Here is a 23,400-nt window from a genome sequence, read left to right as displayed (position 1 = left end):
TGAAATAGAAGGCCTCTGTCCTCTGCCTTCTCAGAAGACAGGACATTGTCTGCACCCATAAATCAGAGCTGATACTTAACACTCACTCGGCTGGGCGACCCTTGCCTTCCAGGCTCTCAATTCATTAACTCACCAATTAATGAGGACAAAATGGGCCCAGCCTGCAGGAGGGGTTCTTAAAGGGTCGAGACTAATTTAGCAAGAGTGGGGTCTCGGTGGTCCCTCCAAAACCTACAGTCCCCTCTTCTTGTTCTGTGTTGCCAAGTCTCCTTTCTGGACAAAAGAGGAAGAAAATACACTCACCAGTTCCTGGCCGGAGGCTGAGCCAGCTGCGAGGTGGGGACTCGTATTTTGTCAGGACTGAATTCATGCTTGACCTCTAGGGGGGTGGCACCTTGCTTGGCCTTCGAGCCACATGCCTCTCTGATCACACCCACAGCTCTCTGTGCCTCTCTGCCCAGCCGCAGTCCCAACCCTGAAGGTCTTCTCCCAGACTCAGCCCCATCTCAATTTCTCCAGCAGAATCTGTGCAGAACACCACGGAGCTCTCAGCTCTGCCAATCTGTCTCCCTCCGACGAAGGCCCCCTGGGCGCTGCAGCTCTTCACATGCAGACCGCGTGCCCGTGGTTCGCACTGCTTCCTTGCTGGTGGTTTTCTCCCCTTGGATTTTCCATTCCCAAGTACCCATTCGCTCGCTGGAACAGACTTCTCACACTGCTGGCTGCCTTGGCGGGTGCCTTCTTTCCCTTCCTGGAAAGCAACGCCTGGAAGACCCTTATCTCTGCGATCCCAACAGCCAGCAGGCCCCTGCTGGACTCCTTGGCAAGGAAGGCCTGAAAGTTTGGTGGCTTCTCCCTGCCCCGCAGACATTCAGTAAGACATGCAGTCTGGAGGCCAGCAAGTTCCAAAGCATTAGAAAAACCCAAGCCACAGTCTGCCGAGCCCCACAGCAGCATCAAGGCCAGGAGCCATAGCAACCCTCAGCTTCCCAGCACAACACATTGTCTGCCGGCTCAGCTGTTTGCTGACTCCCAACTTTGCTTACTCAGCTCCTGGCATTTCCAGATTGGACCTGCTGCCCCTCAACTACAAGTGTGGCCCCTTTCAGGCTGCCCCCAGCCCACCGTCTGCCCCTTTTCCTGGCAAAGCCTTTCTGCAGAGGCCCCGAGCATCACGTGGCTCCTTCCCCATGGCAGCACAGACGGCCCCCATATTTATTTTAGCCACCGTTCAGGCTCCGCTGAAGTCTGGGTCTCTCTGCCAGGCCCAACCCTGGGAGAGCGAAGACGGAGGAGCCGAGCTCTCGCCTGCTGAGAGGCAGTTACAGGCCAGAGACCTCAGGCTTTTGTTTTTAATTTGAACTCTTCTGGGAGCAAAATTCTTTTTCCTTCTAATACACTCTCAGACACAGTCCACAAAGGATATAGCACCCTCTCTTAACTTACATACTTGGGCCCATAGAGAAAACTTAAAATACTCCCACTGCATTCAGTACTGAAATGGAAAAAGGCACAGGTCATTTGCTGGGGTTTCCCCTTCCTCCTGCTGTGGCACTCAGATTTCACTACCCCTTCCAATGATTTATTTTCCCCAAAGTTTTTGCCATCATTTCTCCTAAGCATTTAAATAATTTCCTAGAATAAAATGATCTATATACATAATGAAACTACATAAATTCATGTTCTTAAAAATATTTAATGATATAGAAGTTCATATGTTAAGTGGAAAGAGCTGGATGGAAAAACATACATATTAGTTTTCAGGTGGTGAACATGATGTAACGTACACAGAATTCAAAATACGATGTACATCCGAAAATTAAAAAAAAAAGGTAAAAAAACCCACATACATAGGGTAGGACACTAATTTTGTAAAAAACCACACACACGTCCACTTCAGAAAAACACCAGAGACAGCATCACAGCGTCACCGGTGATTACCTACACGGTGGTGGACCTGAGGGTCATTGTCTACCTGTGCGAACCGTTCATACAATTCTAAAAGCAGTAAGTGGGAGGTTTATGGAAAAACTCCCAGGAATGGAATGAGTGGAGGCGGTGGAGCCACTTCCCTGGAGCTCTTTAACAGGACGCTCAGTGGCAAGAACAGGTTTCAGGCAAACCTGCCTGAAGGCAGGCCAGGCAAGATGGTTCATTCAAACACCTCGTTTCTGCTTCATCCCAATGTGGCTGTGAGGAAGACAACCTTGGTCCTTGCCTTCTCGCAGTTTACAATCTAACCAGAGACGGGCGTGCACTGAGGTACTGGTCCGCCTCCTACAGACATGCCTCACGTGCTCCTCACACAGGTCCCCACACGCAGGAGGGAAGAGCGATGGTTGTATCTTCAGGAAGGGAACAGGCTCAGGTTACATCTCTCCCCTGGCAGGATCTGAACCCAGAGCTCTAACATCAAAGCCTGCTGCCTTAATCATGATACTGCCATACCCTTATCTAAGAAAAGAAATGGTCACAAATGTTTTACAAAATTGCCACCTGGTACAACCAAAGGAACGCCGTACCCACGATGCCTGTCCTCACACCGCCTGTCGGCAGATACCCCAGTGTCCAACAGGGTGAGTAACTGCCAGTCAAAGCGGTCCCAGCAGAGGGGGGCAGCTCTTGGCTCGCCATCTACCATCCTCTCCTGCAGGCCACTTCCAGATTTTGATTTCCCGAAAACCATAATCCAAGGTACCTGAGGGGCCAGCGCAACTATCCCTTCTCCCTTTTCTCAAATCTTCAGTTTCTACACTGGGGTCTCAGAATGTACGCCGATTCCTGCCCCCAAGGCCTTAATGGAGGACATGGGAATGACAGACCTGCCTTTGTTTACAAAATAAAATGATCCCTAGGATTTGAGAGTCTTCTCATTAATTCTCATACTAGCTTCCTACAAATGCACCTCTATAAAAGAACTGACATTAAAGAATACAAAATTGCGACCAAAGGTTTTCACCTTCTGTCATACATTGCTTTAAAGGAAGCACGTGTACTTTGGAAATCACATACAAAAACGACTGAGAGTCTCTGTAAGGCGTAACTCCAATGCAGAATTCCTTACTGCCCACTCTGAACCATAACTGACTGGAAACGACAAGGCCCAAGCAGTTGGCACGGACAGACAGACACCCAAGGTGGAGGGCGCTGCTGCCACTCAGCCAGGCACAGCGCGGAGCAGGCCACAGAGCCACGTCTGCAGCATCTCTGAATCCCCCGACAAAGTCCCACACAGGCTCCTCAGCCAAGGCAAGCTCCAGTGTGGCCATCTGACCAATGGCTGGTGGCTCCCTCTAGTGGCGATGTTTTCTTTTTTTTTTTTTACCAACGGGGACTGCAGACAGGGCATCCTTGAAGGCCAGCAGGAAATTAGGCTAAAGGTAAGCCTGGAGTAAGGAAAACGCAATGACTGGGCACGAATGCCCTTCTTCTGAAGACCTGCTGCTGATGACCTGGAGTGAGTATTACTGTAAAGATACAAGGAACTGGGGAAGGAGGCAAAAAGTTGATGGTGGCAGATTGTCTGTCAAAATTCTTTGCAAGGCCAAGATAAAAAAACACATACAGGGGCTGGCCCCGTGGCCGAGCGGTTACGTTCGCGCGCTCCGCTGCAGGCGGCCCAGTGTTTCGTTGGTTCGAATCCTGGGCGCAGACATGACACTGTTCATCAGACCACGCTGAGGCAGCGTCCCACATGCCACAACTAGAAGGACCCACAACGAAGAATATATAACTATGTACCGGGGGGCTTTGGGGAGAAAAAGGAAAAAATAAAATCTTTAAAAAAAAAAAAAACCACATACAAGCTAAATTTAGATATAAATAAGAGGCAACTAAGAAGTTAGACGTTAAATGGTCTCTAGGGTATCAAGACTAATCCTGGAGGGTAATAAGGGATCCTGTGCGCATTTGTAAGTCTGTGGGTCTATGAGACACCAAGGGGGCACAGGAGTAAATAAGACAATGATAATCAATGATTTAAAGGAACATAAATATTAAAACCCACACATCCTAGTAAGTGTTCTTCAAGATGATCTGCCAGGAAGCTGGAATTCACAACACCAGCTTGAAATACTGCCTCAGTGTCTCACTGTCCTAAACACAGACATGATCTGACCCAGCCTCATCAACCTTTACCAAAACCACTTCCAACCTTGAAGGATAAAGAATCCTGACCACTGGGGCTGGCCCGGTGGCGCAGCTGTTAAGTTCGCACGTTCTGCTTTGGTGGCCTGGGGTTCACTGGTTCAGATCCCAGATGCGGACACAGCACCGCTTGGCAAGCCATGCTGTGCTAGGCGTCCCACATATAAAGTAGAGGAAGATGGGCACAGATGTTAGCTCAGGGCCAGTCTTCCTCAGCAAAAAGAGGAGGATTGGCAGCAGTTAGCTCAAGGCTAATCTTCCTCAAAAAAAAAAAAATTGTGACCACCAGAGAGAAAACCAAGAATGGACTTCCATCGATTTTCCCAAAGGCTTCTGGGAGATGGTATCATCACCAGCCTCCTGTACCCTTAGAGAAAGCTTTAGATGCACAGAGTTCTCCATGTGTACAAGTTCAGGTCCAGCCACCCAAAGGCAAGAACACGGTTCCTCACAGGAGTTGCTCTGCTAGTGCTTCTTCCAAACAGCCTAGTTTCCAGCTCTGCCCACCGTGTATCTTCAATCTCAGAGGAGACGTCAATTAGGACAAATCTAGCTTTAAAGGGGCCCTAGGAGAGGCTTCCTGGATTTGAGAACAATTTTTTCAGCATAAAACCATCCGATTAAAAAAAAATAAATGAGGGGTTCTTCAGTCCAAACTTTTATCTATTAAACCTTGATTACATTGAACAGACTAAGCACAATCTTTTAATACTGGACCCACGTGAATAGGACAGAACTTGGACAGCATCAAATGAGCAGGGATGAGAAAGACCACCGGGGCTGTGGCCACCCTGCAGGTGGACCCCACTGTTGTGGTCTCCTGCGCCTGTCCACCGTCACTGGGCGAAGACCAAGGTGAGGACAGAGTCCGTCTCCACATCCTCTTATACTTGTGATCCTGCTGGCCAGCCTTCCTTCCTCCTGGGTACATTTTTTGGGCCCCAGTTTCCCTGTTTTTATCCAGATTTCCAACAACCAGGTCCTTGAAGAACTTTCTGAGGAATTGATCGTATTCTCTCTGTCTTAATGGTGGACAAACTCTCTCTGCTGCTTTATCCCTCAGAAAATAAAACAGACAGCAAGTATGGTTAACCATACAGAAGCCTAGGGCAAAACTCTGGGCTATGTAGCTTTAAGAGACTTAAATTTACTCTAAACACATTCACGAGCTATACAGGAAACACCATTTGCTAGGTAAGCACGCCGTTAACGACCACAAAACCCCATCAGATTGCTGAGGTCAAGTTGGAGACAGTCAAGCTTTCCAGTAGAAAGTTTCCTTCCCTATCGAAAACATCAGTATCAGTTTGTTTTCCGACAGCGTCTAGGTCTGGGGGGTAGTTTCTCTTCATCTGCTTTCTCAGTTTCTCTTGCTCCAATTTTCTCTGATGCTCCAGGAAGTTTAAAATTATAATCTGTTGTGATGTAAGGTATCGTCCCTTCGAGCCCACGCTGAAATGGAAACACAAAGAGAATGCATGGACATACTCCAAATCCAGCCAGGAGAGTCTGCAGCATTTTATTTCTTCCCCAGAAGACAGTGTTATTAAGGGCGAGTCTGAGTAAGGTCCTCTCACCCTTAAGACACTTGGTTCCCTTCCCTCAAGGGGCCCCACTAAAGCAACTGGCCCAGTTACAAAGGTGACCGCCTCCCTCCTGTCCAATTCAACTCAACAAACACATGGAACAGCACGAGAACAGGTGGGTGTGGGTGTATGTTTCTCTCTCAAAGAAGTAAAACGAGCAAGAAAGGTAGGAACACCCACTGCCTCCCCAGGCCACTCAGAGGCCCTGCAGTTTGGCATTGAGGCCACATGGATGCCCTTGGCCAACATGACCTTCCCATGGGCGCACCTGAAGACTGTCCTCAGGAAGGGGTAATCCTGGGGCAGCCACCTCTGCCCTCCTCCCTGCTCTCTTCTCCTACAACTTACTCCTGGGATAAGGGCTCTGCTACAGGGCTCTTGACCACGAGTGATAGCAATTCATGGGAGTGGCCTTTGAGGCCACTCTGCCACTCCTCTTGCCTCATCCAGCCTCTACAACAAACCATTTTCCAAACAATAACCTGTTCTCGTGACTCTCACCCCAACTTCAGGTCCTCACTCTCTCTACTGAGGACACGGCCAGCTACCTCCAGGGCAGTCCCTGGGAGCAGTACTCACCTGGCTCTTGAAGACACACTGAGGAACAGAAACGGCTCCAACCAGCAGACAATTCACATTTCTTAGCTCTTCCGGGGGCACAGGAGTGAGGATGTGGTAAAGCCTCTTCTCCATGTCGATCCCCCTACAGATTCCTTGAAGACACACAGAACACACAAAATCATCCTTGTTGGGAGATATCAGATCTCCCCACCACTCAAAATTGAAGAAGGGCTTTTAAAACACGAGTTTTAGGGGCTGGCCCGTGGCCAAGTGGTTAAGTTCGCGCGCTCCACTGCAGTTGGCCCAGTGTTTCGTTGGTTCGAATCCTGGGCGCGGACATGGCACTGCTCATCAAACCACATTGAGGCAGCGTCCCACATACCACAACTAGAAGGACCCACAACAAAGAATACACAACTATGTACTCGGGGGCTTTGGGGAGAAAAGGAAAAAAATAAAATCTTAAAAAAAAAAAAATATGAGTTTTAATTTCAACTGTGTCCTGCTTTGAAAATACAAAGAGCCAAGAGATGGCATATTTGACTGTGAAGACTCTTGGTATACTTCTCCTCATTCAGCTGTGAGGAACCACAGAGGTCTACATGCCAAAGTCCTCGAATGTCTGAGCTGAGGCTGCACAGGCCAGGAGAAAACCCACTAGTGGGGAACACAAAGATGACTCGATCTGTCCCCACCACCAATTCCTTCCTTATGGTCTCTATGAAGTGTCAGTCTTCTATAAATCAGAAACGTGCATTTAATTATTTAAGAATTTTGCTAATTTTAGGTTACGTAGGTCCAGCACCCTTTCAGAAATATACACTGGCATTTATTGACCTCAGGGAACCAGAGGAACAATCATGTGTGGTAGGCTTGGCAAAAGAGGCAGGAACCCAAACCAGATGGGCACTGAGAGGCCTCTGGACCTGTGTGATGGAAGTGCCAGGACGTGACATAATCATGTTTGTGCTCAGATCACTCCTGACTCTGGGGAGTCCAGTCAAGAAGCTTTTCTGGTAGTCTACTGCAGAAATGCTGCTGGCTCAGACTGGCATGGAGATGAGATGGAGGACTCCAACATATTTTGAAAACAGAAGCTACCAGACCTGCTAGTGGGTTGGATGTGGTGAATGAAGGTGAGGGGGTGCCAATGAGGACTCAGGGGTCTGGCCCGAACACCAGAGTGAATCTCTGAAGGATCATTCATAGGCCCGGGAACAGGAGATGGCGCTGGGTCGGAGGAGGAGATTCGGGGAGAACATCAGGGAGGGGGTGGATGGACCCATCAGGACCCTGGTTTTGGACCTAAGTCTTAAGAGGCCAGGGAGACATCAAGAGAAGTGCACTGGTAACATGGGCTTTGAACTCAGACGGATGGTTGGGCTGGAGAGGTCCTATGGGAAGTCACCCTGAAGATGGATTCAGAGCCCCATCAAGGGGTAAATGGCCTAGAGAAAACATGTCAAGTGAGAAGGCAGCTGTGACCAGGCCCTTAGGAATCCTAGATTTAGAGGAGCTGGGAGGAAAAGCAGAGAAAGGACTGCTTCCTCCTTGTCTTCTGAGGCCCACTGTATACAAGACAGGGATGTTCTCCGACCACTCCAGGCTAGACACAGTTACAAGGTCAAGACTAGCCATCTACAGTTGAAGAAGTGGATCAATTTCAGTAGGTTTATAGACATGTTTTATTCTCAAGACTCACCAAATCCCAAGCAATCACAGATTGGAGTCTGGGCAAGTAGGATGGGTCCATTTGCATAACCTCTGACATCATCCAGGATCTTGCAAAGACCAACCCAGCTGGCATTCACAGCATACAATATATGGGTAGGAGCGACATCAGCGTGAATAATCCGGAGTGCAACTGCATTGAAGGGGACCTGGAAAATAAATTTGCATCTCTATTAATTCTACTTGAAAGACTACTTTCAATTTTCACAAGTTGACTAGCCAGCTACATAAAGTTATGTCCACCAAACTGCCTTCCAAAAAGTAACTAAACTGAACAGAAACACCAACCAGCACTTGTGTGGTTCATGTTTCACTGCTTTAACACAGAGAACCTAAGAAATGGACGCAAAGCTTCTGTATACCAGCAACACTTCCTAGAAAACTAAACCGAATGCCTGGAGCTTTCTTGTTTGAAGAGACACGTAAGATGCAGGTTTAGAGACATCCTAAACAAAGCTGAGGGAGACTGCGAAAATCCCATTCACTGAGAGGTTTCTTAATGTAAGAAAGTGAAAATCCATCCAGTGAGAAAAGGCCTCCCCTCGTTCCCTAACGCAACAGACCGAGTTCAGGGAAGTGGATCGCATTCCTGCGGGAAGATAAATAACTACCTTTAACATATAACTTTCAGTAATTCTAAACTTTTAAAGTTGAAAAGTATTTTGTTATACCTATTATTTAGATTTCGAAAGTAAATTTGAAATAAAAGGCAGTTTTAACTTCTGGCAGATAAGTTCTGAGTTCAGTTATAGGGCATCTCCAAGTGAGTAAATTGGAGTAAATCAACCAAACTCCACTAAACAAGCTGCCTCAGAGGCCCCAGCGGAGATGACTCAGAAGCCTGGAGTCAACCTCACCATCAGGCTTGGGAGACATGTCCTCACCATCCAAGCCACTGCTCCTGCCTGTGTGACTTCAGGCCAGTGTCTCCACCTGACTGTGCCCAGTTTTCTAAGCTGTAAACAGGGAGATAACAGCATCTCCCTCACAGAGCTGCCACGAAGTCACTGGGCCATCCCACATAACGTGCTTTGCAGAGCGCCTAGCACAGAGAACGTGCTCAACACTGGAGAGACCACACAGCAGAGGGTGGACACTCAGGGCTCTAGAGTCAGGCTGCCTGGGCTCCAGTTCCAGCCCAAACTTCTACTGTACCACTTTGGGCAAGCTAACTCAGCGTGCCCAGCCTTGGCTCTATCATCTGTAAAACAGGGATAATAACAGGGCCACTATGAGTAGAGCTTAGAACAGAGCACAGCACAGAGTAAACGTTTAAGAAATGCTACCTGTTGCTATTTTACTCTTTCATCATCCAGAATCCTAATATTATGGTGGTTTCTTCCCAAAATAATTCTTAAGAACTTTGATCCCAAGATGCAAATACTCTGGTGCTAGAATCTACTTTTGACAATAACATGAAACACTTTAAGAGAGCTCTCCGGGTGCCAGACACCACTGTGAACACTCGTTGAGTCCACACAACCATTCCACAAGGTCTGGACTGCCTCTGTCCTACAGATGAGAAACTCAGTCGCACACGGCTAGTCAGCTGAAGTGCTGGAGCTAGACGGCCTGGGTCTAATCCCAGTGCCACCTTTGGGTACACCATTCTTAGCCAGCATGGAACCAGAGTTGTGCCCAGCACAGTGGTTCAGAGCATGAGCTCTGGAGCTGGCTGCCTGGGTCTGACGCCAGTCCTGCCGCTTCTGCTGGATCACTCAGCCTCCAGTCCGTAAACGGGGCTAGTTACAGACCCTACCCCTCAGAGTTACTCTGAGGGTCCAACGAGTGAGGAGTTATAAAGTGGTGAGAAGAGCGCGTGGCACGTAGGAAGTTACAGAAGCACTTGTGAAACAAACAAAGACAGTCCCCCTACACGTTCAGTTACCTGGTAGGGTGTCAGGCTATGTAAGGGAGAAAGTGGTTTTGGCACCGGGGGCTGCAGCTGGCCAAGGTAACCTAACACCGCCAAATCCCGAAGAACTTTGTTATGTGAGTCTCTGAAAAGCAGATCAGAACGAGGTAAGTAGCAATTTAACTCTACAGGTCTACCTCCCACTCAGGAACACAGGACATCTGTCATTACGTGGGTTATTTTTACACAGAGCTTGTTTCCACCTTAAGATCTGCAGACCCCGCCCTTCCACAAACCCAGTGGGAAAACAGGAGGCAGAAAGACTCTCCTTCAAGCGGAAGCTCCTGGCAACCAGAACTGGAGGCCACTTCTGGATATTTCTATTGGGAAAGTAACAGTTCAGAAAATAACTGGTTCTCCGTAAATATATAACTGTGACAGAGATTTGAAAACTTTCTCAGGACTTATTCATTTTAAGGAATTCAGGACAGAAGGCCTTGTTAAACTGAAGAAAACTTAATTCTCCAGCCATGATGGTCTATTTACCTATTTCTTGGAGTTTTTCGAAATGTAAAGTCTGACTGAACACACATCAATTTATGTCCAGTAAACACAACTGGACTCTCCTTCTCCTCGTCAACAAAGTCCAAATTCTCTGTAAATTCTGGCAGGTGAAAACCTCTGTTTCTGATTTTGGACTTGCTTTTTGTGTACAAGCCATCCATGTCATCGACGTAGTCGGGGGTGAGGTTTGGCATGTATTTACTTCGGCCAGAACTGAACTGAACGACGTGGCTGGGAGACAGTAATCGGATCAGATCAATGAGAAGCAAAAGCCCGTTGTCTGTGAAGAAGGAGATGACATTAGCAGTCAGTGCACCAAAAAACACCACCACATTCCAACGAGAAACTGTGCTTACAGACTTACTCTTAGACACAGAAATGAGCAATAAGAAGACCCTCCTAAAAACTGGGCTTCAGCACTAACGTTTGAAAGCCAAAAGCTAATTCATACTGCCCGTCCCTTCCTGCCTCCACGGCTTACCTGACACCCAGCCCATTGTGTTGATGATAAGAGGAGACTCTCTCTTGTAGGAGCTGAACACATACTTTACCATCTCAATATAATTCTCACAGTTGTTTTTACAAGAAATTTTCCCATAATACACCATTTTCTGCGGTGTCCTCTGGTGGGTGAAAGGTGGCCCTAAGAAGATAAAGACGAGAGTAATCAATCCACAACTACTTGAAAGGTGGCAAGGGTTTTGCTTCCACCATCATCACTGACAAAGATCCTTAGAAAATCTGAGACCAACCTACCATGAGGAATAGCTGTACTCCCATTTCCGGAAATCTAAGCTTCTAACTTAATCCAAAACATGCTCACTTTTACATGAACAGTAACCCCAATTATGTCCTAATATAGCCATTCATTCAGCAAACACTCACTGAGCACCTGCCACATGCTGGGCATTCTTCTAAATACTTAGGACACATCTGTGAACAAGATAAACAACCCCATCCTTGCAGAGGCTTACATTCTAATAACAACAGCAATCCTCTGTTGGAATACAGCACTTACTATGCCCTGGGTACGTAACATACAGCCTCTAATTTTCATAAAAACAGTATGAGTCAGGCACTATTATCATCCCCATTTTTACAGACAAGAAAATTGAGAAAGAGACTAACTTGACCAAAGTAACACAGCTAGGTTATCAGCTGGGCTTGAACTCAGGTGTCCCAGCTCCAGAGCTGACACTCCCTAATCACACCACCAGTCTGTCCAGCTTAAGCCACTTCCAGTCTCCCCTGGTCGGCAGGCAGGTGAATGGGACCATGTGGCAACACAGTGAGCAGGGCAAAGGCCTTGGTCAACGTGGCTGATGCAAGGCTAACCGGGACAGCCCACAGGTGAGAGAGGGGCTGCACAGTGGAGGGAGCGAACGAATACAAAGGGACTGAGCAAACATGTAAACATACCGAGAATAACTGTAGCCAGGGTTCTTACATCAGAGAAGGACCTTATAAACAGAAAAGAAGGAAGACTAACTAGAGTGAACCCTGGGTGTCAGTTTGGAATTGGAACAATTGGTGCAAATCCATGGCTCTTAAAAAACAGAAAAGATTTACAAAGAGATATAGATGTATGAGTGTGTGCATATGCATATAAATACACATATGTACACACATATATGGCAAGTGTGGGTTTAAACATACATATATTCCTTATATCTGTCCCCTGAGGGGATGTGTCCACTGAGGGCACCTGGAAGCAACGACACCCCAGAAGAAAATAGCACGTCTAGTTATAGTTGGAAGGAAAAACCCTGGCAAACACTACCTTAACCAAGCGAGCAAAGCCAACATCCTGGTGACAAGACCAGTGACAGCACGTTGATATGATGCACTGAGCACACAGCATCACTTCTAAATCTAATCATGAGGGACATTCCACAAATGCACTCTTCAACGCTGTCAAGGTCATAAAAGATAAGAAAATCTGTTCCAGATTGAAGGAGATTAAAGATTTACAAGTATACCCTGGGTCTATACAAATGACTGGGACAATGGACAAAACTGGAGTAACGGTACTGTAGCAATGTTACTATCCTGATTTTGGTTGTTGTGTTACATATGTATGTACATATGTAACAGAGTGTCCTTGTTTTCAGAAACATCTACGGAGGGGCCAGCCCAGTGGCGCAGCAGTTAAGTGCGCACATTCTGCGTCAGCAGCCCCGGGTTCGCTGGTTCAATCCCAGGTGTGAACATGGCACCACTTGGCAAGCCATGCTGTGGTAGGCGTCCCACATATAAAAAACAGAGGAAGATGGGCATGGATGTTGGCTCAGGGCCAGTCTTCCTCAGCAAAAAGAGGATTGGCAGCAGGTGTTAGCTCAGGGCTAATCTTCCTCAAAAAAAAAAAAAAAGAAAGAAAAACCTACTGAAACATTAAGGGGTAAAAAAGGAAAAGAAAATCAAATGGACTAGAGAAAATGTAAAAGAAAAAAAAAGAGGAACAATGAATCCAGCCAAAGAGCTATGCCTAAACAACTATTTTTGATACACTTGTTAAAATACTGTAAATGTTTTAAGAATTCTTATTGACAAAAAGTCTGTTAAATCTCTAACATATCTAGCAACCTAATATGATACCATCTGCTTCTTTTAAAAGTTAACTAGGGGTCAGCCCCGAGGCCGAGTAGTTAAGTTCACGCACTCTGCTTCGGCGCCCCAGGGTTTCGCCGGTTGGAATCCTGGGCGCGGACACGGCACTGCCCATGAGGCCATGCTGAGGAGGCATCCCACATGTCACAACTAGAAGGACCCACAACTAAAAATACACAACTGTGTACCGGGGGCCTTTGGGGAGAAAAAGGAAAAATTAAATCTTTAAAAAAAAAAAGTCAACTAGGGCTCAGCCCAGTGGCCTAATGGTTAAGTGTGGCGTGCTCCACGTCAGCAGCCCAGGGTCAGTTCCTGGGCACGGGTCTACACCAATTGTCAGTGGCCATGCTGTGGTGGTGATCCACATACAAAACAGAGGAAGACTGGCAACAGATGTTAGCTCAGGGTGAATCTTCCTCTAGCAAAAAGAGGAAGATTGGCGACAGATATTAGCTCTAGGTGAATCTCCCTTGGGAAAACAAAAGTCAAATGAACAATCACACGATTATCTCGACAGACAAAGAAAAAGTATTTGACAAAATCCAACATCCTTTCATGATAAAAGCATTCAACAAACTAGGAACAGAAGGCAACTTCTTCAACCTGACAAAGGGAAACTATGAAAAACCCACAACTCACATCATACTTAATGGCGAAAGACTGGATGCATTCCCTCTTAAGATCAAGAACAAGAAAAGGATGTTTCCTTCTATTCAACATTGTGCTAGAGGTTCTAGCCAGAGCTATTAGACAAAAAAGAAATAAAAGGCATCCAAACTGCAAAGGAATTCACAGATGACATGATCTTATACATAGAAAATCCCAAAGAATTCACAAGACAGCTACTAGAGCTAGTAAGGGAATTCAGCAAATTGCAGGTCACAACTTCAACATGCAAAAATCAGTATGTCTATAAACCAGCAATGAACAATCTGAAAGGAAAGTAGGAAAGCAGCTCCACTTACAACAGCTAAAAGAATTAAATCTTTAGGAATAAATCTTTTTTTCTTTCTGCTTTTTTTTGGTGAGGAAGATTGGCCCTGAGCTAACATCTGTTGACAATCTTCCTCTTTTTATTTTTCCCTCCCCAAAGCACCAGTACATAGTTGTATATCCTAGTCGTAGGTCCTTCTAGTTCTTCTATGTGGGATGCCACCACAACATGGCTGGATGAGCGATATGTAGGTCTGCACCCAGGATCCGAACTGGCAAAACTCAGGCCACCAAAGCAGAGTGCGCGAACTTAACCACTACACCACCGGGCTGGCCTCTTTAGGAATAAATCTAACCAAGGACGTGAAATACTTATATGCTGAAAACCACAAAATATTGCTGAAAGAAATTAAAGACAACCTGAAAAAATGGAGAGACATCCCTTGTTCATGGCTAGGAAGACTTGACATTGTTAAGATGTCAGTACTACCCAAAGCAATCTACAGATTCAACACAATCCCTATCAAAATTCTAACAGCCTTTTTCAAAGAAATGGAAAAGCCAATCCTCAGAGTCACATGGAATTGCAAGGGGGTCCCCAAAGGCAAAAACAATCTTGAAAAAGAATAAAGTTGGAGGACTCAAATTTCCCAACTTTGAACTTACTATAAGCTACAGAAATTAAAAGAGTATGGTAATTGCTTAAGGACAGATACACAGATCAATGGAATAGAATAGAATACAATATATGGTCAAACGATTTTTGATAAGTGTGCCAAGACCACTCCCCGAGGAAAGGACAGTCTTCTCAACAAATAGTGATTTGAAAACTGGATTTATTGTTGGTAGCATCATTGAGTCGATTCTGACTCCAGGCAACACTGCACACGGCAGAGCGGAACGCTGTCCAGTCTTTTTGTGCCGTCCTCTCCCCTTCCTACATATATCCCACAGTGCTCCACTGCTATTCACAGGGTTTTCATGGTCAATTTTTTCAGATGTGGGCGGCCAGGTCCTTCTTTTTAGTCTGTCTGGTCTGGCAGCTCCAGTGAAACTGTCCACCATGGGTGACTGCTAGCTTTTGAAATCCCAGTGCCATAGCTTTCAGCATCCCAGCAACATGCAGCCACCACAGTATGACAACTGACAGACAGCTGGTGTGGTTCCCTGACAAGCAAACAACCCCGGGCTGCAGCAGTGAGAACGCTGAATCTTAACCACTAGACCCCCAGGGCTGGCTGGAAAACTGGATATCCATATGCAAAAGAATAAAGTTGGACCCTCTCCTTATATCATATACAAAAATTAACTCAAAATGAATCAAAGACCTACATGTAAGAGCTAAAACTTATAAAACTGTTAGAAGAAAACATTACAGAAAATCTCTGTGACAATGGATTTGATGGCAACTACATGGATATGACATCAAAAGCACAGGCAACAAAAGAAAAAATAGATAAACTGGGCTTCATAAAAATTAAGAACTTTTGTGCATCAAAGGATACTATCAAGAAAATGGAACAATAATCTATAGAATGGGAGAAAATATTTGCAAATCACATATCTCATAAGGGATTAACATTCAGAATATACAAAAAACTCCTAAAACTCAACAAAACAACCCAACTCAAAAATAGGCAAAGGACTCGAATAGACATTTCTCCAAAGAAGATATACAAATGGCTAATAAACACATGAAAAGATGCTCATCATCATTAATGGAAATCAAAATCAAAATGAGCTATCACTTCGCATCTAACAGGATGGCTATACTCAAAACAATAAGCAGGGGCCGGCCTGGTGGCACAGCAGAATTAAGTGGGCACGACCCACTTTGGCGGCCCGGGGTTTGCCGGTTTGGATCCCAGGTGCAGACATGGCACCGCTCATCAAGCCATGATGTGGTAGGCGTCCCACATATAAAGTAGAGGAAGATGGGCACAGATGTTAGCTCAGGGCCAGTCTCCCCCAGCAAAAAGAGGAGGATTGGCGGCAGTTGTTAACTCAGGGCTAATCTTCCTCAAAAACAACAACAACAACAACAAAAAACCCCCCCAATAAGTAGTGGTGAAGATGTGGCGAAATTAGAACAATTGAGCATTGCTGATAGGAATGTAAAATGGTGCAGCTACTGTGAAAAACAGTTTGGCAGTTTCTCAAAAAGTTAAACATGGAACTACCACATGACCCAGCAACTCCACTCCTAGGTATATATCCCAAAGAACTGAAAGCAGGGTCTTGAACAGAGACTTGTATAGCAATGTTCACAGCAGCCCTATTCACAACACCTCAAAGGTGGAAACAATCCAGGTGTCCGTCAACAGCTGAATGGATAAACAAAATGTGATATATACATACCATGGAATAATCTTCAGCCGTAAAAAGTAACTAAATTTCGATATATGCTAGAATATGGACAGACCTAAAAACTATTACACTTAGTGAAAAAAGCTAGATGTGGAATTACAAATACTGTATGATTTCACTTATATGAAGTACCTAGAACAGGCAAATTCACAGAGACAGAAAGTAGTAAACAGCAGTTACAAGGGTCTGGAGGGAGAGTGGGAAGGGGGAGTTACTGTTTAAGGGGTACAGCATTTCAGTTTGAGATGATGAAAAACATCCCAAATTGATATTGACAGTGGTGATAGTTATACACACTATTCGAATGTTCTTAATGCCACTGAATGTACACATATGAATGGCTAAATATCATGTTATGCAAATTTCACCATTAAAAAAAAAGCAATATGAGATTCTGAACCAGAGAAAGGACACTAGTAGGAAGACTGGTGAATTCTGAATAAAATCTATAGACTGTTAATAGTATTAAATCAATGTTAATTTCCTGGTTTAGAGCATTGTATAGGGTTATAGAAGACGTTAATAGTAGAGGAAGATGTTTCTTATTTACATAAAACAAAATGGATAGTAGTTCCATTTACTAAAACGGAACCCTGGAGAAGTACCAGTTTGGGGTTTTTTGGAGGCTTGAGGAAGCTATGGGAAGACCATGAGTTCGGTAGGCAGATGTTCACTTTTTATATCTTATACTTTTATATTCTTTGAGTTTTTAATAAGCATTCACTGTGTTTTACAAAACCAAGACATTTAAGAAATGTATATCACGTACCTAGAACTGGTTCTGTAATATTAAGTAAAGAAATACAACCCGGAGGAGTAAATTCCGTCTGTCCCAGATCACATTCCAAATAGTCAACGCAGGAAATACTGAAAATTTAACAGAAAGAAAGTCTTAACTAGCTTTACTATATCAAAAGAATAAATCAGATCTTCAAGATTTTATGAGATCCACAGGCCTAATTAGGGGGAATGCTCCAAAGATGATGACCAATATAAATAGAACAATGTAAAGAGAAAATGTGATACAGGCATGGCCACAGTGCCCGTTCATAATACGGATACAACTCTGTCTTTCTTAAAATTTTATCTTTAAAGTGTAGCAGAATTTACCCCTAATCTGAATCTCTGGATTTGGACAAACCAAGTGACTCCTCTCAAAAGCTCACAGATAGGCAGTCAGTACACCCCGAGAGCATCGTCACCTGACTCCAAAACACAGCATGACAGAGAAGGGCACCACTCAGCTGAGCAGCTGTATATAACCCGTATATATAAGATAGCTGTAGATATAAAGCTGTATATATAAGAGTTGTACATAATCTCTACTTAGAAGTCAAGATGCATTTGCATCGGATTCATAAATCAAAAACACAACTTCATGTCAAAAATCTAGCAATATGTCAAAACTGGAATAAAAATACTCTTACCTATTTAACAACTGGTTGATCAGGGATCTATTAAATGTTGATTTTCCAACGTCCTGAGCTCCACAAACCAGAATGATAGGGCAGCCATCTACTTCTTCTGGAGGTGAAACAAACATTGACCCGTAGAATTAGCCATCTTCTTTAGGACTCTGATCATAAACAGTCATCCTCTGAGGCTTTGGCAGATAAACGCTGGAATTTATCAATGTCACTCACCACAAGAAACGCTGACTAACTCTTCCATGGCTGAAAGGGCACTCTCAGTTAAACGAAGGCCGTTTTTCTTTTTCTCTCTTTTAATGCCAACAGACCTCAAGGCGAAATATTCAGAGTTAATCTGGAAAGTCGGACTCTGAAATTAACAATTTAAACTTTAAGAAAAGGTGAAAACAAATGTACCTTTTTTTATTCAGTTCTAAATTAATAAGACTCATACAGCTGTGAGCTACAAAAGTTAAATTTGATCCCTCCCTTTCTCTCACTTCCCAAATCCAACCCTTCAGTAACTCCTGTCAACTCTACTCCTAAAGTTATCCGTGGCTCTGTTTTCATAGCTTACTCTTACATCCAAGCTGATACCACCTCTGCAGGAGACTCCAGAAAAAAAATGCATGTAAATTTAATGTGTGAAATTTAGAAGTGATTACCAAAAGAAAAATTCAATAGCAGACCACAGCTGTAGAATAGGTTGGTGATTTAGAATAAAATCAAGACAATCTCCAAAACATAAAGCAAAAAGACAAAAAATACACACAGGCAGCTGAAAAGATGTAGAAGACAGTTCTAGCAAGTCCCACTGCGTTCTAACTGAAGTACCAGGAAACCACAGGAAAGCAACCCAAGGAATGTAAGAGCTCGATCCTGGCTGAAGCAGATGGGGCTCAGATGGAGTGAGGCCACAGTGTCCAAGAGGCTCCAGGAAGAGACCCACCCACGAACGCATCCTTGTGCAATTCATCAACTCGGAAGATAAAGACATCATAAAAGGAACAAGAGTCAGCCTGGTGTGAAATTTCCTATCAGCTGCTCTGGATTCTAGAGAACAACGGAGCAAGGCCTTCGAGGTTTTCAGGAAAACTTCTCTGAACCTACAATTCTACACTCTGCTCAGCTATCAATCACTGAGGGCAAAATATCTTATAAAATGAGATGATCTAAAGTTTACTCTCTGCCTTATATAAAAATCCAGAATGTATTACATATAAGTAGGGCAAGGGAAGTTATCCAAGAAAGAGCAAAAGGAATATAAACAGTAGTGGTTAAGTCCCAGAAAAAAAAACATGAGGGGCCAGCCAGTGGCACAGTGGTTAAGTTCGCACGTTCTGCTTCTGGGCGGTCCAGGATTCACCAGTTCAGATCCCGGGTGCGGACACGGCACCGCTTGGCAAAAGCCATGCTGTGGCAGGCCTCCCACATATAAAGTAGAGGAAGATGGGCATGGATGTTAGCTCAGGGCCAGTCTTCCTCAGCAAAAAGAGGAGGATTGGCAGTAGTTAGCTCAGGGCTGATCTTCCTTAAGAAAAAAAAAACAAGTGTGTCTGATCACTGCATTTGCAACATTCACTTTTAACTACTAACGGTTTGGTAACATGGGATTTCCATTTCCTTCTCTACAGCCCTGATCTAGTTACTAGATTCTGCACTAGATTAAACTTAGGTAACCACAATAGTTCATTCATTGTCCCACCCTCATTTCATTTCTTTTCCTCTTACTTCAAACCTCCAACACCTACCTACTACCTACGCCCCCCTCAGTGACGACCGACCGTGATCCATTTCTCAGAGTAACAGGAAACAATCAAGAGGACTTCTACTTGTCTCTGGCCCTATCCTGGGCATTTCCTCCAGCTATTCTGAATGAACTGCTCCCAAGGCCAACGTCTCCACGCGGAGACCAGAACCAGAAGCCCTCCCTCGAGGTTGACTCACTCACACACTTGGAGCCATCCTCACCTCTCTCTACTGCATCAGGGCTCTCTCCTCTGGATCATTCCCACCTGCTGTGTTCAAACATGCTGTTTTTTTAGCCATCTTAACAAAAAACAAAACTCTCTGACCACACTTAGTCCTCCAACTACTGTGTCATTTCTTTCCTTTCCTTTACAGCTAAACTCCACAAAAGCAAAATCTCTTACTACTAAGCCCTTGCGCTCCTTCTCCCCAGGCTCCTGACGCCACTCCAGTCAGGCCATCCTCCTTGGCAGTCGACTGACACGACTCTCATCCAGACCACGCTCCTACTTCCAGAGTTCCTTTCTAGGCCTCATCTCACCCCCAGGAGCATCTGACACAGCTGTTTACTTCCATCTCCTTTAAAGATGGGCTGACCACACTCACCGGTCTTCCTCTAACGTCAACCGTCACTCTTCCGTCTCTGCCAGTCCCTCATCTACACCACTTCACGCGAGCGCCGGGGGCTCAGTCCTTGAACCTTTTCATCTCTATCTGTATCAACTCCCTTGGTGTTATTATCTCATGCGGCCTTTGGAACCCTTTTCTGCGGAAAGATCCCAAATTTACATTTCTAACTTCTTCTCTGAACTCCAGACTCACACATTCAACTGCCCACTTGAGATCTCCAACTGAATGTGTCACAGACATCTCAGAGTTAACGTATCTAACTCAGCTCCTCCTACAGTGCCCTCATCTCAGTTAATAGCAACTCCATGCACCAAGGTGGTTAAGCCAAAAAGCCTAGTGTTATTCCTTGATTGTTCCTCACACCTCACATCTAGTTTGTCCAATAATCCTGCAGATTAGACTCAATTTATGGCTCATGGGAGACAATTATGGTAATAGACCTTGGCTTTAGGAAATTAATAAGATGGCCAGCAAAAATTTGAAGGTGCAAAAGAGACAGGAAAAACTGTAAATACACCGAAATTACTCATTCACAGCTTAAAGAAAATTTATACTGTCTCAAGTTAAGTAAATCAAGATATAATCATTTAAAAATGCCAAAAGGCATTTAACTAACCACAATATGAAATGATAGCTTTCACTGGGGAATGAAACTAAGGGGAGGAGAAGAGACTTTTTCATGTTTTATCTTTCTATGCTATTTTTTACTGTACACACGTTACATCTGTAAGACCTACAGCACAACATGACAGACAGACTGATCTCCCAAGGGAAGATCTTACATAATCATTTGATAAGACTATTTTGGTGAAAGTGATTAGCAAAACTCTGAATGAAAACTGGTTCTACCTCTTGTACAAAAACGTAAGATAAACCTGGATGGCTGATTATGAAGTTTACAGTGGAGGTTTTCAGATGTTCTAGCATCACAATGGAACACAGAGGAGAAAAATTCTTCATCAACCAACATCTGTCATCTGTAAAGAAAAATAAACTACCTTAGAAATAACAACTCCATTAAATTCTATGCCCTTTAGGACTACCATCTCCTTGGCTAAGTTGCAAACTTTTTGAGAGTAGGAATTATGTTTGAGAGCCTTTTTCAGGAGGCCATACTGCATAACAGGAACACACCAGGATGGAGAAATGAATCCAGGTTTGCTACACACTAGCTGTGTGGCCCTGGGCAACTTTTCTCATCTGTAAAATGGTGAAAATAGTAGTTTCAATCTTGTGTGTGTTTAAACAAACATAGTAAAGTGTGCAACGTCTACGTTGTAGTAAGCATCTAAAAATTATAAGCCTTATTAGAGTGAGCTCTCGGTCAGTTACCCAGTTCTTTTCATTACCCTTGTTAAGATGAGGTTTGAGCAAAGTTCGGGCTTCCCTTTTCATCTCTTTCTTGTTTTTCTCAGACACTGAGTAATGAACTGCAGTGATAGCCAGGCGAGTGTGGGTATAGGTAGAGAAGACATCTTGGGCAGGCTGGCCTTGGCTGATGGTGAAACCGAACACCTGCACCTGGCCATAGAGGCAGGTCACACGACAGATCCCGCTAAACGTAAAACCCTAGAAGGGAGAGAAAAAAGAAAGAAAGAATGTTACAGATTCTGTTACTAATGACTGAAATTTTCTAAAATCTTAATCACTACTCAGTTATGAAAAGATGGCTGGTTTCTAACTAACAGAATACATTGTACTAGGTGACCATCAGGTGCTTGATGTTTTTAACCTAGGATCTATTGCATGACAGCTACGGAGACAGAACACTGACACATGAAGAACAGGCGGGTCCCATGACCTGGGCTCTGCTGTTCTCAGGACTCCCTGTCCTTCCCAAGTCTCTCCTATCCCTGGTTTTCACTCGCCTCCTGCATTGGAGGGGGACCTCCCAGTCCGAGTGAAGAGCAGGAGCCGTGCAACCAGGCTGCCTGGGTTTGAATTCCAGCTCTGCCTGACCTAAGCTATATCTCAGTTTCTTCGTCTATAAACATTCACAGCAACGACGGTATAGACGCCACAGACGCTGGCAGTATTAAACGGGTTCGTAAACCTAAAACACTTACAACCTGACATTTCTAAGCCCCCAGTAAACGAGACAATGTTATTACTACTAAAGGACCTTTCAGCTCTGAAGGCCTAGAAATCCCCTCAGCAGGGTCCTTGTTATCCTCGGCTCAGCATCCCCGACACGAGGAATGCGCCCAACTTGCGACCAGAGAACCGGCAGAAGGGACCACGGTCTTCCCCTAGCCTGCACCTCCCTTTGCCCACCGGGCCCCATACCACCCACCTGCTCGAGCGGCAGCAGCACCAGCGCGCGGCCCGGGCCGGCCGGCCGCACCGGCGGGATGGGGAGAGTCGCGAGGTAACTCGAGTCGGGGTCAGCTGCCGGGGCCGGGCTGGGGGTCGGGCTGGAGGCCGGGCTGGGGGCGGCGGTCTTGGGCCTCCGGGCCGCCGCTGCGCGCGACGCCAGGCAGCCGTCCTCCCGCCAGTCCGCGCCGGCCGCCTGGGTCTGCAGCAGCCGCCGCCGCAGACGCCTTCGGCCGCACCAGCGCAGGGCCCCGAGCCGGCGGCGGGGCCGACGGCTAAGAATGAGCTGGGGCCGTGCCTTGCGGGCTCGCAGCCACGTGGAGCGGGAGGGACCCCGCCGGGGAAGCAGCGGCGAATCCGCCATGCTGGTCGCCGGCGCCTGTCGCGCGAGAATCTCGCGAGATCCCGTCGCTCCGCCCCGCGGCCCGTCGAGCGGCCAAAAGGGAGCGGCCTGGGAGCTGCGGGCGCCCTCTGTCGGCGACCCCGGCAGCGCACCTGGGCCTTGGCTGGCCCCTCGGAGGCTCCAGCCCGCCAGGGGGCGCTCTGGGGGTGGTCGCCTCGGCGCCACCCCGCCGGCCGTCCCACTTAGGGTCACATTTACATTATGCAAAAGCCCCACTCCGGCCACCTCGAGAGGGAAAACCAGGTACCCGACCCGACAGCAGTGCCACCTCTCCGGAAATCCACCTGGTATTTTTCTTTCCTGCAGAAAAAGCTCTAGGATTGGCCGTTTAAACAAAACCGGTCTATTTGCGTACCATCTGTTTGCATGCATTTGTCTTTGGGCTGAAGGTAAACTAACGATGATTCACTCAGAATTTCAGTGTCAGAAAACTGAGGACTAGGGGGGAGATCAATTCAAAGCCAGGTCTCATTCGGTAAACTGAGGCCCAGGTAAAAGATTCTAAAACCCACAGCTCCCTGATAGCAACCCTCCACACCCTGTCCC

The 23,400-nt window shown here is 45.7% G+C and overlaps 2 protein-coding genes across 2 annotated transcripts in view; both read right to left on the bottom strand.

Annotated features, from left to right (window-relative positions):
- Positions 1-949, bottom strand: part of PLEKHG5 (pleckstrin homology and RhoGEF domain containing G5) — a 47,865-nt gene extending 46,916 nt beyond the window's left edge. Inside the window, exon 1 of the mRNA XM_008534689.2 lies at positions 304-949. Coding sequence (XP_008532911.2) covers positions 304-370 — 67 coding nt within the window. The 5' untranslated portion in view covers positions 371-949. The remainder of the gene's footprint in view (positions 1-303) is intronic.
- A 727-nt stretch (positions 950-1,676) lies between these two features.
- On the bottom strand, positions 1,677-22,852 carry NOL9 (nucleolar protein 9). The gene is made up of 12 exons (XM_070603849.1): positions 22,432-22,852; positions 21,488-21,707; positions 20,988-21,115; positions 17,994-18,129; positions 17,778-17,874; positions 17,120-17,217; positions 10,925-11,086; positions 10,426-10,723; positions 9,913-10,024; positions 7,996-8,173; positions 6,312-6,445; positions 1,677-5,598 (listed from the first exon to the last, which is right to left on the bottom strand). Exons 1-12 carry the CDS (start codon positions 22,813-22,815, stop codon positions 5,449-5,451), a joined length of 2,097 nt encoding a protein of 698 aa, XP_070459950.1. The 5' UTR covers positions 22,816-22,852; the 3' UTR covers positions 1,677-5,448.
- Between the last annotated feature and the right edge of the window lie 548 nt (positions 22,853-23,400).

Source organism: Equus przewalskii, chromosome 2 (assembly GCF_037783145.1).
Source record: "Equus przewalskii isolate Varuska chromosome 2, EquPr2, whole genome shotgun sequence".
NCBI classification, from domain to species: domain Eukaryota; kingdom Metazoa; phylum Chordata; class Mammalia; order Perissodactyla; family Equidae; genus Equus; species Equus przewalskii.
Note: the sequence above shows the minus strand (reverse complement) of the source record. Positions and strands in the feature narration are given on the sequence as shown.

Bases quoted from the DNA above. Each gene is read 5' to 3' on its own strand.
- NOL9 (XM_070603849.1), bottom strand. From the start codon at position 22,815: ATGGCGGATTCGCCGCTGCTTCCCCGGCGGGGTCCCTCCCGCTCCACG. The intron at 21,116-21,487 runs GTAATGAAAAGA...TTTTCTTTACAG, and splicing joins CAAACCTCATCTTAACAAGG to ATGACAGATGTTGGTTGATG. The intron at 11,087-17,119 runs GTACGTGATATA...TTATCTTCTTAG, and splicing joins TATTACAGAACCAGTTCTAG to GGCCACCTTTCACCCACCAG.